Consider the following 14,676-nt stretch of genomic DNA (forward strand, 5'->3'; position numbering starts at 1 on the left):
ATGCAGCTATTTAAATTTAAATTAATGCAAATTAAATAAAATAAAAAATTCACTTTCTCAGTTGCACAGGCCACATTTTAAGTACCTAACAGCCACATGTGGCTGGTGGTTGCCACACTGGACACAGCAGATGATACAATATTTCCATTATTCCAGAAAGTTCTATTTAGCAGCGCTTCCCTAAGGAGCTGGCAAGTCCAGCTTCTACGGTTGGGGGCTGACTGGACAGATCACATTTAGGTAAAATGGAGGTGGTTTTTTGGGTGCCTGGGCAGGCTGATGGCGTGTGTGTGTTTGTGGGTGTCGAGCCCAACACGGGTCCTGTTTTTCTGCTGGATTGTCACCTTATAGAGTCGAGAAGCTTCTGGAAATCTGTCCCGGGTATGTCGCAGAGGCCCGGAGTGACTGAGGGCCACCCTAACTGTGATGGTGCGTATCTCCCACGTGGAGTGCAGCTGGGGGAACTGTTCCCTCCCCACCCCCACCCCCGTGTTGAGAAGATGGAAGGACCCACCACCTACCAGCAAAACCTTTATTCCCCTCGAGGAGACCTGTTTGAAGCCCGGCAGTTAACCCTCCTCCGGGACGCTGAGTTTCTCCTTCACCCCACAGGCCACCACGGCGAAAAAGAGCTCGGGGAACAAGGTGCGGATGTACACAGCGGCCTTGGGGATGGGGTTGGCGAGGAAGACCTCTTGCTTCTTGCGTCTCACCGTGCGCATCACCTCCTCCGCCACGTCCACAGGGTGTGTCCCGTAGGTCAGCTTCCTGAAAAAGACTGAAAAGCCCCCCGCGGAAGGGGCGGGGTTCATAGCCTCCGGAAGGGGGAGGTGGTCAGAGCCCCGCCCCCCAAGGTGGGGACGGGTGTGCGGTGCAGGGGTCCCGCCTCAGGGCCAACCCTGCACGTGCTGGCCGCTGGCCATGCGCTATGAGCAGGCACTTTACCCGCCTTGCCTCAGCTTCCTCATCTGTAAAGTGGGTGCAGTTTCTGGCCCTTTGACATCCCAGGGTAGTTATGAGTGGTGGAAGGGATGAGAAAGAGCTTAGAAGGTAAGAAGGTGTCAGACATATGAAGGGGCTGCTGTTCATGATTGTTGCCAGGCTGTGCTTGTCCAGTGCCTCCTGGAACCGGTTGCCCACGTCTTTGTTGTTGTTCAATCACTAAGTGGCATCCGACTTTTTTGCGGCCTCATGGGTGGCTTGACAGGCTCGTATAGCCATGGGATTTCCCAGGAGTGGGTTGCCATTTCCTTCTACAGGGGATCTTCCCCACCCAGAAATTGAACCCACCTGCATTGGCAAGTGGGTTCTTTACCACTGAGCCTTGTGAGGTAGCTGCTCTGTATAGAGCATTCTAGAATAGAGATCACAGGTGCACTTACAGAGCACTCAGGATGTGCTAGTTGCTGTTCCAAACTCTGTGAGCTGGAACTTTCCTTTCTAGGACTCTACCAGGTCGGTATGTACCATCATCTCTCATTTTCCAAAGGGGAAACAGGGGAAGGGAGTTGCTGCTGTTCCAATACTTAATATGAGACAGAGGTGAGTTTCAGAATAGTCACTCTGGGCCACACTCTGAGCTTCTCCTCTGTGCTGCCACCTAGGGAAGGGGCGCCGCTGCTGCTGCTAAGTCGCTTCAGTCGTGTCCGACTCTGTGTGACCCCATAGATGGCGGCCCACCAGGCTCCCCCATCCCTGGGATTCTCCAGGCAAGAACACTGGAGTGGGTTGCCGTTTCCTTCTCCAATGCATGAAAGTGAAAAGTGAAAGTGAAGTCGCTCAGTCGTGTCTGACTGTTAGCCACCCCACGGACTGCAGCCTACCAGGCTCCTCCGTCCATGGGATTTTCCAGGCAAGAGTACTGGAGTGGGTCGCCATTGCCTTCTCTGAAGTGGAGCAGAAGTTTCTCCAAAACCAAATCCTGGCTGTTTAGCATGGGAAACTGAGGCCCAGAGATGGGCAGTCCCGGGACCAAGGTCACACAGCCTGTGAGTGATGGAGCCTAGCCTGGCCTTGGTCTGCTGGCTGCGAGTTAGGGAGGGTTCCCTAGATAGCATATTCAAAAGCAGAGACATTACTTTGCCAACAAAGGTCCGTCTAGTCAAGGCTATGGTTTTTCCAGTGGTCATGTATGGATGTGAGAGTTGGACTGTGAAGAAGGTTGAAGAATTGATGCTTTTGAACTGTGGTATTGGAGAAGACTCTTGAGAGTCCCTTGGACTGCAAGGAGATCCAACCAGTCCATTCTGAAGGAGATCAGTCCTGGGATTTCTTTGGAGGGAATGATGCTGAAGCTGAAACTCCAGTACTTTGGCCACCTCATGCGAAGAGTTGACTCATTGGAAAAGACTCTGATGCTGGGAGGGATTGGGGGCAGGAGGAGAAGGGGACGACAGAGGATGAGATGGCTGGATGGCATCACTGACTCGATGGACGTGAGTTTGAGTGAAGTCCAGGAGTTGGTGATGGACAGGGAGGCCTGGTGTGCTGCGATTCATGGGGTCTCGAAGAGTCGGACACGACTGAGCGACTGAACTGAACTGAACTGAACTGAACCCTCTACCTGGTGCTTTGGAACTGAAGTTTTGGGGTCCCTCCCCGCTGCCAGCGGGGTGCAGACACCCCATCTCCCCAGTCTCACGCTTCAGGAACACCCTCCCCTCACGGTACCCCAACCCCACCCCCCGCCACCCTGGGCGTACCCCACTCCTCCACAAGCCCTCCCCAGCTCTGTTCCCTCCAGCTGTGCTCTGAAAGCTCACATTTCCATATGGAGGCCTCCCAGTTTCCTTGGCCTGGATCAACGTGGTAGGAGCGGATGAAGGTGGGACTCACGGTGCTGACGACCACGTCATATTCCTCCACTTCTGCCCGCAGGCAGTCGAAGAAGCCGAGTGCCGCATGCTTGGAGGCGGCATCTGGAAGAGAAATCAGCCCGGCAGTGGGTGCGGATCCCTCTGTGCCTCCCGGGAGGGGGTTGGAGACACACATCCCTACAGGCTCTGCTGGGTGAGGCCGCAAAGTCCCCAGCCTTGCCCCTCACTTCGTAGATGCGGACAGAGAGCCTTTGTGAAGCAGTGAACAGATGCAGAGATGGGACCCAGTCCACTTTAGCTACTATTCCACTGTGTGACTTTGGGCAAGTGGCCAGTTTTTACCTTCAGAGATTCAGTTTTCTCATCTTTAAAATGTCCAGTTGCAGCCCAATTTATAATAGGCAAGGTATGGAAGCAATCGAAATGCCCATCAATAGATAAATGGATAAAGAGAATGTGGTACATATATACACTGGAATATTGTGTGTGCATACTCAGAGACTCAGGCCTGGCCGGCTCTTTGCGACCCTATGGACTGTAGCCCATCAGGTCCTTCTGTCCATGGAGTTTACCAGGCAAGAATACTTGAGCCGATTGCCATTTCCTTCTCTAGGTCCTAGGTCACCTTCCCAAGGATCGAACTCACGTCTCCTGCATTTGGCAGGCAGATTCTTGACCACTGAGCCACCTGGGATGCCCCATACTGGAATCTTACTCAGCCATGAAAAGAATAAAATCATGCTGTTGACAACAACATAGATGGATCTAGAGATTATCATACTAAGTGAAATAAGTCAGAGACAAATCAGTTCAGTTCAGCCGCTCAGTCGTGTCCAACTCTTTGTGACCCCATGGACTGCAGCATGCCAGGCCTCCCTGTCCATCACCAACTCCCGGATCCTACTCAAACTCATGTCCATTGAGTCGGTGATGCCATCCAACCTCTCATCCTCTGTCGTCCCCTTCTCCTCCCCCTTTCAATCTTTTCCAGCATCAGGGTCTTTTCAGATGAGTTGGTTCTTTGTATCAGGTGGCCAAAGTATTGCAGTTTCAGCTTCAACATCAGTCCTTCCAATGGATATTCAGGACTGATTTCCTTTAGGACGGACTGGTTGGATCTCCTTGCAGTCCAAGGGACTCTCAAGAGTCTTCTCCAACACCACAGTTCAAAAGCATCAATTCTTTGGTGCTCAGCTTTCTTTATAGTCCAACTCTCACATCCATACATGACTACTAGAAAAACCATAGCCTTGATTAGACAGACCTTTGTTGGCAAAGTAATGTCTCTGCTTTTTAATATGCTGTGTAAGTTGGTCATAACTTTTCTTCCAAGGAGTAAGCGTCTTTTAATTTCATGGCTTCAGTCACCATCTGCAATGATTTTGGAGCCCCCCAAAGCAAAGTCTGTCACTGTTTCCACTGTTTCCCCATCTATTTCCCATGAAGTGATGGGACCAGATGCCATGATCTTAGTTTTCTGAATGTTGAGCTTTAAGCCAACATTTTCACTTTCCTCTTTCACTTTCCTCAAGAGGCTTTTTAGTTTTTCTTCACTTTCTGCCATAAAGGTGGTGTCATCTGCATGTCTGAAGTTAATGATATTTCTCCTGGCAATCTTGATTCCAGCTTGTGCTTCATCCAGCCCAGCGTTTCTCATGATGTTAAATAAGCAGGGTGACACTATACAGCCTTGATGTACTCCCTTTCCTGTTTGAAACCAGTCTGTTGTTCCATGTCCAGTTCTAACTGTTGCTTCCTGACCTGCATACAGATTTCTCAAGAGGCAGGTCAGGTGGTCTGGTATCCCCAAATATCATATGATCCCACTTATATGTGGAATCTAAAAAAAATGATACAAATCAACTTATTTACAAAACAGAAACAGACTCACAGACTTTGAAAACAAGTTTATGATGACCAAAGGGGAAAGGAGGGAGGGAAAGGATAAATCAGGAGTTTGGGATTGACGTATACACACTACTATATATAAAAGAGATAATAAGGACCTATTGTATAGCACAGGGAACTCTACTCAATATTCCGTAATAACCATTATAGGAAAAGAATCTGAGAAAGAATGAATGTATGTGTATGTATAATTGAGTCACTTTGCTATACATGTGAAACTAGCACAACACTGTAAATCAGCCACGCGTGCTAAGTCGCTTTAGTCGTGTCTGGCTCTTTGCATCCCTGTGGACTGTAGCCCACCAGGCTCCTCTGTCCATGGGGATTCTCCAGGCCAGAATACTGGAGTGGGTTGCTACGCCCTCATCCAGGGGATCTTCCCAACCCTGGATCAAACCCATGTCTCTAACATCTCCTGCATTGGCAAGTGGGTTCTTTACCAGTAATGCCATCTAGGAGTCCCAGAATCAACCATGCTATGCTAAGTCACTTCAGTTGTGTCCGACTCTGTGCGACCCCACAGACGGCAGCCCACAAGGCTCCCCCGTCCCTGGGATTCTCCAGGCAAGAACACTGGAGTGGGCTGCCATTTCCTTCTCCAATGCATGAAAGGGAAAAGTGAAAGTGAAGTTGCTCAGTCGTGTCCGACTCTTAGCGACCCCATGGATTGCAGCCTAACAGGCTCCTCCATCTATGGGATTCTCTAAGCAAGAGTACTGGAGTGGGGTGCCATTGCCTTCTTCATACTCCAATATTAAATAATTTTTTAAAAAAGATTAATATTACACCACTTCAGGTAAAAATAAATCATAAAATAGAGGTAATTAATTAATCATTTAAGGATAGTATCACTCTTGCCAAGTGAGAAAATGTATGTAAAATGCCTGACATGGGTGTGAATTCCCATATCCTTTCTCAGAAGCCTGATACCCCACGTAAGACTGATTTCTCAGGGTCCTGAGGCCATCAGGGTTAAGAATGCAGGTGCCAGGGCTCAGATGCCTGGCTTGTAGAGTGAGGATATGGTGAGGTGTAGAAGTAACAGATATAACTGCTGTGAGCATAGAACAAGATGAGCTTCTGGGGTCCGAGGGAAGGACTTATCTTTATCTCTCAGTCACCTGTGTGCTGTAGGCGCTCAAAAATAGGAGCTGAGGGGATGGAAGAAAAGCCAACGGATGCTTTCATCTCTGGACCCTCTCCCCCCAGGAACCATATGCTTCGTCCTAGACACCACATCTCTTGTCTTATAAGACACGTAACCTGAGATGAAACTTGTCTTAGCAACTTACAGGCTGTGCGGAAGGGGATTCCAAGCTTCCCCTGGATGTTGTTCACTAACACGATTTGTCCGGTCCTCCGGGAGATCATGTCGGGGAGCAGGGCTGGAAAGCACAGGATGAAGACTCACGGTTACAAACCTGAGATGGAGTCAGGCAGCAGCCGGCAGACCCCTTCCCCAGACCCCTCATCACACGGGCTCCTTTGCTGCTGCTAAGTCACTTCAGTCATGTCCAACTCTGTGCGACCCCACAGACGGCAGCCCACCAGGTTCCCCCGTCTCTGGGATTCTCCAGGCAGGAACACTGGAGTGGGTTGCCATTTCCTTCTCCAATGCATGCAAGTGAAAAGTGAAAGTGAAGCCTCTCAGTCATGTCCGACTCTCAGCGACCCCAAGGACTGCAGCCTACGAAGCTCCTCCCATGGGATTTTCCAGGCAAGAGTACTGGAGTGGGTTGCCATTGCCTTCTCCCACAGGCTCCTTTGCCTCCCTGCTAACTAGATTACAGTGGGACACAGGTGGGCTGGATCCCAGCCACCATTTATCCAGTGTTGCCTAGGAGTGGGCTGGGCTTGACTGGTGAATTGCTGGGTTATTTTATTTTATTATTATTTTTGTGTCATGCAGGATCTTAATTCCCAGGCCCCCTGCAGTTGAAGTTCGAAGTCCTAACCACTAGACCTAACCCTGGGTGATTTTATTATATTTTATAAAGCTTTTTTAAAATGGGAACCATTTTTAAAATTGTTATTGAATTTGTTACAGTATTGTTTCTGTTTTGTTTTGGTTTTTTGGCCACTAGGCATGTGAGATCTTAGCTCCCCTACCAGGAATCCAACTCACACCTCTTACATTGGAAGGTGAAGTCTTAACCACTGGACCTTCAGGGAAGTCCCCAACCCTGGGTGATTTTAAATGACCCATCCATGTCCTTGAAGTGACACTGATTTTAGTAGTGAGAAAGGTAGCTCCCTTTCCAATTCTCCTATTCCTCCAGTAGGAAAGTTGGTTCAGGTGGGTCTTTAAAACCTCTCTTGCATGTGCTAATCTTTAAAAAAAAAAAGAAAAAGAGGAAAGACCTCAGCCCTGTGTCTTGGGAAAACTTAAGACTTTGTTTTGATTTCAGGTTTTCTTCCATTTATGGAGAGGAAAGGAACTTTTAATTTATGGTAAAAAAAAAAAAAGTTCCTCTTAAGTAGAATTAATTGACAAGTGAGGGAATTTAGAAAAAGCTATAGAGCAATGATAGCACAGGTGGAATCAGGAGACGGCAAAAAATCAAGACTCAACTTAGCATGCCTCACTTTGTTGCCAGGGAACCGGAGCTCTCAGGGGTTGAGAGGAGGACGCACGTTGGCTGGCCTGCTGGGTGTGTCCACAGCGACTGGGCCGAGGAAACTGTGGTCTCTGGGGCACTCTCATCTCTGGAAGCTCTGGGAGTCATCTTTCTGCTCCCAATGCTGCTTTGCCTTCATCTGTCTCAGTTCTCAGAATCCCATTTTCGAGGAGATTCTTGCTGTACAGAAGGCAGTTCAAAGATCCTGCTCTCTCAGCTTTGCCAGTGTACCCTGCTCCCTAAATGTATATCCTTATATTCTTCCTTTTGTGATTCTGCTTTGATAAACTTTATTTAGGGTGGGGGAAGGGCTTTAACTCTTGGTTCTATTCCATGTCATCTCTAGCTATTCCACAACCCCCACCCTAGCTTCAGACCTGCATTTGAACTTGGTTGTTAGAATCTCCACAAAGGGACCATAATTTTACCCTAGTGGCTCAGATGGTAAAGAATCTGCCTGTAATGCAGGAGATGCAGGTTCGATCCCTGGGTCGGGAAGATCCTCTGGAGAAGGAAATGGCTACCTATTCCAGTACTCTTGCCTGAGAAATCCCATGGACAGAGGAGCCTGGTGGGCTACAGTCCATGAGGTCACAAAGAGTTGGCCACAACTGAGTGACTAACACTTTCCTGTTTCTGAAAAGGAATTGACGGTATTCTGGGTCTTTTGTAGTTTGGGATGAACTCTTTTCTTCATGACTGAGGACAGAATTTCAACACTGGACCAACTGTCATTATTAGGAGCAGATCAACCACAAGGTGGATATAATAGAAGGTTTGCAGGGGTTGAAGACAATGGTCCAGAGACGTGGAATGGGATTGGAGGGGAGCCATGGATGTGAGTAAGAAAAGGGAAGTAAAGGGCAGGGTTTGGGAAGGGGACTGAACAGAGGAGGCAGGCAGGAATATACCACTAAGAGACTTTCACAACCCTTTTCTTTCATCAACATTTATAGTCAAAAGCTGAAAGCTTTCACCAAACAAGCAGGGATTTTTCTGAAGAGGGCTAGAGGCTCCATCCAGAAGTGGATGACTATCTGGGGGCATAACAGAGACCTCTTGAGCAGCCCAGTGACCCAGGAATCCACGGAAAGGTCAAACTCACGAGACCTTTGGTCAATATGATGGGTCCAAAGTAATTGGCATCCATGATCTTTTTGTCGAGCTCCAGAGAAATCTTATGGGCAGGTCCCTTCACCTTCACGCTGGCATTGTTGATGAGGATATCCACGCAGCCGTAGCAATCCAGGACCTCTTTGGCCACATCCTGGACACAGCTAATGTCTGAGAGATCCAAGAGGACCAGCTTTGGGGTGAATGTCTGCTGGACCAACGAGACAGTCAAGGCACGTGTGGGAATATCCTCACAGACCTTGGGGCCCTTCCATCTAAGAGTTGCCCCTTTTGAAACTCAGAGCTTGTGGAATGACTACAAACAGATGATTAAATGAAACAGAGATAACTGGGAGAAGGTAAACTGATGGAGAAAATGCATCCTTGGGGACCAAGGTAACAGTAACATTCCCAACATGTTAACATGCACTACAAAGTTTGATCTTCTGGTCAAGGGGCCAGAACTGAGAAATCTAAATGGAGGCTGTGCATAAATTCTCTGATGTCATTTTTTAATAACATTTCTGAGCTCCTCTTTGGAAATGGTTTTCAGACTGGCTTCCAAGCCACAAGAGAATCTGCCCAGTACTTTGTAGCCACATTTGTTTTTTGGCCAAAATGATATACTCGATATAAATTTTTTGGAACACCGTCTGTATAGGTGCAAGGCATTGTGTTCAGCCCTAAACATGCTGTCATCAAGATTTTCATGATTTAGAAGGGGTACAGATGGAAAAATTGATAATTCCACATGGCAGATACAATCCTGGTGTTTCACAAATATGAGTCCTGAGATATGCCCTTAAAAAAGCATGTTCTCTGGTTCAACATATTTGGGAAATATAGACTACTATACATTCTTCTTGGAGATAACACAATGCATATTTACATAACAAAGGTTCTGAAAAGTCCTGCAGTAAAGAAATCAGTCAGAGAAGCTTTCTCTAACTCAGTATTTCCCACACAGTTGACCTCAGAACCTCCTTTTTACTACTTCACGACCAATACCTGATCAAATCCCAGGAAACATGCTTTGGGGTTTTGGTGTTATCCTTTTGCTTCATCTCCTCAAATACCAGACTTAGTTCTGAATTATTTTTGGCTTTATCCAAAATCCAATTCAACATCAAGGGCAAAGATTAATTAAAAAAAAATTCTTGACACTTCCCTGGTGATCCAGTGGTTAAGACTCTGTTTCCAGTCCTTGGTTGGGTACTTCCACATGCCATGTAGATTGGCAAAAAAAAAAGAAAACAAATCCTAAAGAGAACTCTGAAAGCAATTTCTTAAACAATGATCCAGAAATGCCTTGAAAACCCCAGCTTCATTGAAATGTGTTTACCTCCTATATAACTTCATGGACGGGGACGGAAATAAAACACTTGGGGCTGCACATCATGGCTTGAGGAATCTTAGTTTCCCGACCAGAGATTGAACATGGCCCCCTGCAGTGACAGCACCGAGTCCTAATCACTGGGCCACCAGGGAAGTCCCTCTTTGAAGGAGATATTATTTGAAGTATTATTTTAAAAGTCAGCCATAAGAATTTATAAACAGAGCTGTGTCTATGACATACCGTATCTTCTGGGTCCTCTGAGTCTGACTTAAATAGAATGGGGTGGGGCTCAGAGGCTAGAGAAGAAATTTTTGGCGTGGTGAGGGTTCAAAATGAATCAACCCCCAAGTCGGCTGTGTCAAGATTACATTTCCCCAAAGCTATCACCAGATTTCAGGCAGAGCTGCTCTGTGACAAGCATGAAGACTAAGGGTGCCCAGGGGTTGCCCATGCTGGCTGCCCGAAGGCCTTACCTTGCTGGGATCAGCCACACTGATCAGAGCATCGTATAGACTCTGAAGCCTCTCCCAGTTCTTTCCACACAGCACCAGCCTGGCTCCGCCGGTATGGAACACCCGAGCACACTCTGTGGGGAAGAAGGGAGGAGGACAGGATGCACTGAGTGGATAAAACTGCAGATGGGAGGTGGGGTGGTTACAAATTCGAGGATTCAAAGAATTCAGAAGGCTTAGAGCTATGAGTTCCTTTAGAGGGCACTGCGTTCAACCTCCTCTGGACTTTCTTCCTGTTTCCAGCCTCAGCATGGCTGCCTTCTGTGAAAGGCAGCTCACGGGGGTGTGAATAGCCCCTCCTCCATTGAGCAGTTCTGATTTTCGGGACACTCTTTCTTTCTTTTTGGCCAGGCTGTGTGGCATACAGGATCTTAGTTTCCTCACCAGGGATTGAACCTGTGCCCCCTGCATTGGGAGAGTGGAGTCTTAACCACTGAACCACCAGGGAAATCCTGGTATATTCTTTCTTAAACTGGACAGAAAGATGACTCTGTCCAATAAGACCCCCAGAAGCACAGTGTTAAGTATATCTCAGTCTGAGGATATTGGAGACAGTTGCTATTTTTTTTTTTTTTTTTCCAGATCAAATGTCACTAGTTTCCTCTACATTTTCATTGTGGGTTGATGCCCCAGCTAGGGTTCTTTTTATTTAAAAAAAAAAAAAAAAAAGTGAAGTTGTCTTCTGTGTAGTTCATTTTATTCTAGATGAATTTCTTGCTTGCTCAATGTTCTCAACTGGGCAGTGATTGGTAAATACAAATATTTTTATGTGGCAATAACGTTGATATTTAAGAACAATAAAAGCTGGACTTCCCTGGTGGAGCAATGGATAAGAATCCACCAGCCACTGCAGGGGACACAGGTTTGATCCCTGGTCCAGGAATGTCCCACAGTCAGTGGAGCAACTAAAGCCCATGCGCCACAATTACTGAGCCCACGTGCTACAGCTACTGAAGCCCACATGCCCTAGAGCCTGTGCTTTGCAACAAGAGAAGCCCTGCAATGAGAAGCCCACGTACCGAAAAGTAGCCCCGTTTGCTGCAACTAGAGAAAGCCCATGCGCAGCAAGGAAGACCCAGCACAGCCAACAAACGAAACAATAAAAGCTAACAGACTTTGACAGTTTACTTGCTTGAGTGGCTATTGAAAGAGGTTTACACATATTAGCTTATTTTATTCTCACAGTCATCCTATGCAGCGGTTTGTTATATTGGGTTCCCTAGAAACAGAACCTACAGGGTTTTAGCCACTGGGCCACCAGGGAAGTCCCTCGGTTCTTTTTTCTTGAAAGATCCTTTTAAATATATGTGGTTTTTATAATAAGAGAATTCACTAAAGGAAACCATTCAGAGGGAGAATGGCTAGTCTCAAGTTGGGGCTGTAATTCTCAGTGGCAGCGGCAGCTGCGCTGGGTGTGGGCAGCCCTGGAGGTCGTGTTTCACAGACCAGAGGCCTTTAGTATGAAAGACACTTTTTGATTTCAGCGATTTTAAAATACACAAAGATGGCCCAGGGCCATCGTAAGAGACCGTTGATTAAGGGACAGTTACCTCAATTTCACTCCAATATTCTTGCTGGGAGAATCCCATGGACAGAAGAGCCTGGCGGGCTACAGTTCATGGGGTCACAAGAGTCGGACACCATTTAGCGACTAAACCACCACCACCAGCTCAATTTCAGGAATGGTTAAAGGAAGAAAACGACGTGTCTTAGAGGTGATGAAACACAGGCAAGGTTTGTGTTCTCTGAAGCAGTTGAAGTGCAGTGGTTAAGTATTTTGAAGATCATTCTTGCTGCAGACACAGTGGGTACAAGGTGACTTTATTCCTGACTTGGCTGAATTATGTGGGTTTGGGGCAAAAGTTAGAAGTCCTGACATCTCTGTCTGTCTGGTTTCCCTAGGAGACAGCTTGGCTCTGGCCCCCTTGCTGCTCTCCAGTGCTACCCACTGGGTTCGGTCAGGTTCTGTGGGACTGTGTGTGTGCTGTGGGCTATGTGTAACTGACCTCATCCGCTCAATGCCCCTCACTATTTTTTTTTGCCTGGGACCTGAGAAATGGAGCACTTTGAACCCAGAATCACTGCGGTCGGCAGCATGTTAAAGCCACCATAAGAGTTTACTGAAGGTCACACCCCCACTCCCAGCTTCTCAAGTTACTTCTAAATGCCTTCAGAACTGGGAAGTGATGTGGCTGAATCAGGCCAATCGTAAGACAACAGGGATTATGGGGTGTGTGGCACGCTGGCGTTTGCGTTCTCTGCATGATTTGTTCATTATTATCGCCACTGCTAACATTTGAGAGGTGCCCACGACAGTGCCAGGCACTGTCCCTAAGGGCTTTCCATTTCTTTATTCATTTAGTCATCACAACCGCATTACGAGGCACAGAGTATTAGCATCCTTGCTTTCAGATGAGAAATCCAAGGCGGAGCAATGCAAAACCAGTTAGTAATTGGTGGAGCCAAGAATTGAACCCAGCTCACAGGTCTGGCCTCATCACCAGTTCACTGCCCCGGCTGAGGGCTTTGAACTTCAAAATTTCTAGAAACTCCCTGAAGGCAAAGCAAATCACTTCTGTAGACTGCTTTTGGGCTATAGGCTGTGCATTTGCAACCCTAGATATTCCAATCCCCTCATTTCTCAGGCAAGCAAGCTTTAGCCTCCAAGAGAGAAGACACTGGCTGATTAACATATGCTGGGAGAGAACTCAGCCTTGACCCATGCCCTCCTGCCCAGAGGGCACACCCACACCCCACACTATGGCCTCTCATCCTTCAGGGCAGAAGTGGGCACAAGAGGCTGTGAAGCTCATTTGTGTGTGCTCAGTTGTGTCCGAGTCTGTGACCCCATAGACTGCAGCCCACCAGGTGCCTCTGTCCATGGGATTCTCCAGGCAAGAGTACTGGAGCGGGTTGCCATTCCCTTCTCTGGGGGGTCTTCCTGACCCAGGGATCAAACCAGAGTCTCCTGCGTTGGCAGGCAGATTCTTTACCACTGAGCCGTCGGGGAAGCCCAAAACTTGCTTACCCTTGCCCAGTCCTGAGATGGCGTCGGTGATGACCACCACCTTGTTCTGCACGACTGACTGGGACCACAGCCGGGACACCTCCTGGTAGATGAAGAGGAGACCACTGATTCCTAAGAGCAGCAGGGGCAGCATGAGCACGGCGGTGACCCCCATCTTGTTCTGGGAAAAATGGGGAAAAGGAACTCGCTTGACAAAGGGACTCGGAACCCGAAGCAGAGGAGGCCCGAGGCTGCACATTCAAGCCCTGAGCCGGGAGCCTCCTCTGCAGGAGCCAGGCTCTGTGCAAACCCCCTGAGTGCTGCTTCCAGAGCTCCTGGCTGCGTGCTAATCCCCAAATGGTCATGAAGAGGGAATTACTCACGGTGTTTTCAGAAGCAGATGGAATCCAGGGACCTGCCCTCCCAGAGGTTAATTACGAATTTAATTAAAATGTGCCTGCATTTTTGGAAGGAAAGCCATGCGTTAAGGCCACTTGCTTGGGCCCTAATGGCTATTTATAGCTGTCAGTGCACTAAAGGGCTTTCAGGGTAAATATAGTGTCTCTGCTGATATTCAGGAACACATGCTGGCCGGGTCTGATTTCAGAGTCCCTGCCAACCCTTTTAAAGCTCTCCTGGGTGCCTCTCTAGTAGAGGTTCCTCTGCAGTTCAGGGATGGACCTTAGGGATTGGGACCTGGGATTTCAGCACAAACATCCCTACCCTCACGTCCTAACTCTCCTATCAGGTAGCTTCCAGGTAGTTCAGACTCTGGTGGCAGCAAGAGAACTTTCTGGATGGAGGTGAAAAAAACACAGAAAATCTGTTTAACAGAACAGATGAACCACTTGAAGGTGTGACATGAACTATGGGAAAGGGCAGTTTGGGGCTGTTCCTCTTTCAAGTGCTTCCAGTTCTTGGAGCCTCAGTCTCCTCATCCGTAAAGTGGGCACAATCGTCTCATCTTGCAGGACTGTTGGGAGAATAAGATACTGCAGCTTAGTAACAGACTCTGAGAAGATGGCTCTGTTCTCTTTAGTGATTAATCCTGCATGCACTAGGGCCCGTGGGCTACAACTAATGAGGCCCTGTGCTGCAGCTACTGACCAAGTGCTGCAGTTACTGATGCCTGTGTGCCTAGAGCCCATGGTCTATCGCAAGAGAAGCCACCACAGTGAGAAGCCCGTGCACTGCAACTAGAGAAAGCCTGCGAACAGCAATGAGAACCAGGAGAGCCAAAAATAATGAATGAAAGAAAGAATATAGGAGGTGACTGTGTACCACACCCAGAATGGGTCTGGTCCATTGCCGTGCCTGTTGCTTTCAGTTTCTGCCTTCACTCTGGCAGTTTTTTCCTAGTCTGCAT

The 14,676-nt window shown here is 47.9% G+C and overlaps 1 protein-coding gene across 2 annotated transcripts; it reads right to left on the reverse strand.

The window, feature by feature from the left end:
* Positions 1-518: 518 nt before the first annotated feature.
* DHRS7C (dehydrogenase/reductase 7C) lies at positions 519-13,833 on the reverse strand. 2 transcript variants are annotated; one of them, XM_027519102.1, is made up of 7 exons: positions 13,694-13,833; positions 13,332-13,491; positions 10,265-10,377; positions 8,453-8,663; positions 6,017-6,109; positions 2,763-2,918; positions 519-778 (listed from the first exon to the last, which is right to left on the reverse strand). In XM_027519102.1, exons 2-7 carry the CDS (start codon positions 13,483-13,485, stop codon positions 570-572), a joined length of 936 nt encoding a protein of 311 aa, XP_027374903.1. In that variant the 5' UTR covers positions 13,486-13,491; positions 13,694-13,833; the 3' UTR covers positions 519-569. The 2 variants fall into 2 exon arrangements, with proteins under 2 accessions (XP_027374903.1, XP_027374902.1); XM_027519101.1 differs by having other exon boundaries at positions 8,453-8,666.
* Positions 13,834-14,676: the final 843 nt, after the last annotated feature.

Source organism: Bos indicus x Bos taurus, chromosome 19 (assembly GCF_003369695.1).
Source record: "Bos indicus x Bos taurus breed Angus x Brahman F1 hybrid chromosome 19, Bos_hybrid_MaternalHap_v2.0, whole genome shotgun sequence".
NCBI lineage: Eukaryota > Metazoa > Chordata > Mammalia > Artiodactyla > Bovidae > Bos > Bos indicus x Bos taurus.

Coding starts and splice junctions, on each gene's coding strand:
- DHRS7C (XM_027519101.1), bottom strand. CDS start 13,485: ATGGGGGTCACCGCCGTGCTCATGCTGCCCCTGCTGCTCTTAGGAATC. Junction 8,667..10,264: donor GTGTGGCTGATCCCAGCAAG/GTAAGGCCTTCG, acceptor TCGTTGGTCCAG/CAGACATTCACCCCAAAGCT. Junction 779..2,762: donor GGAGGCCTCCATATGGAAAT/GTGAGCTTTCAG, acceptor GGGGCTTTTCAG/TCTTTTTCAGGAAGCTGACC.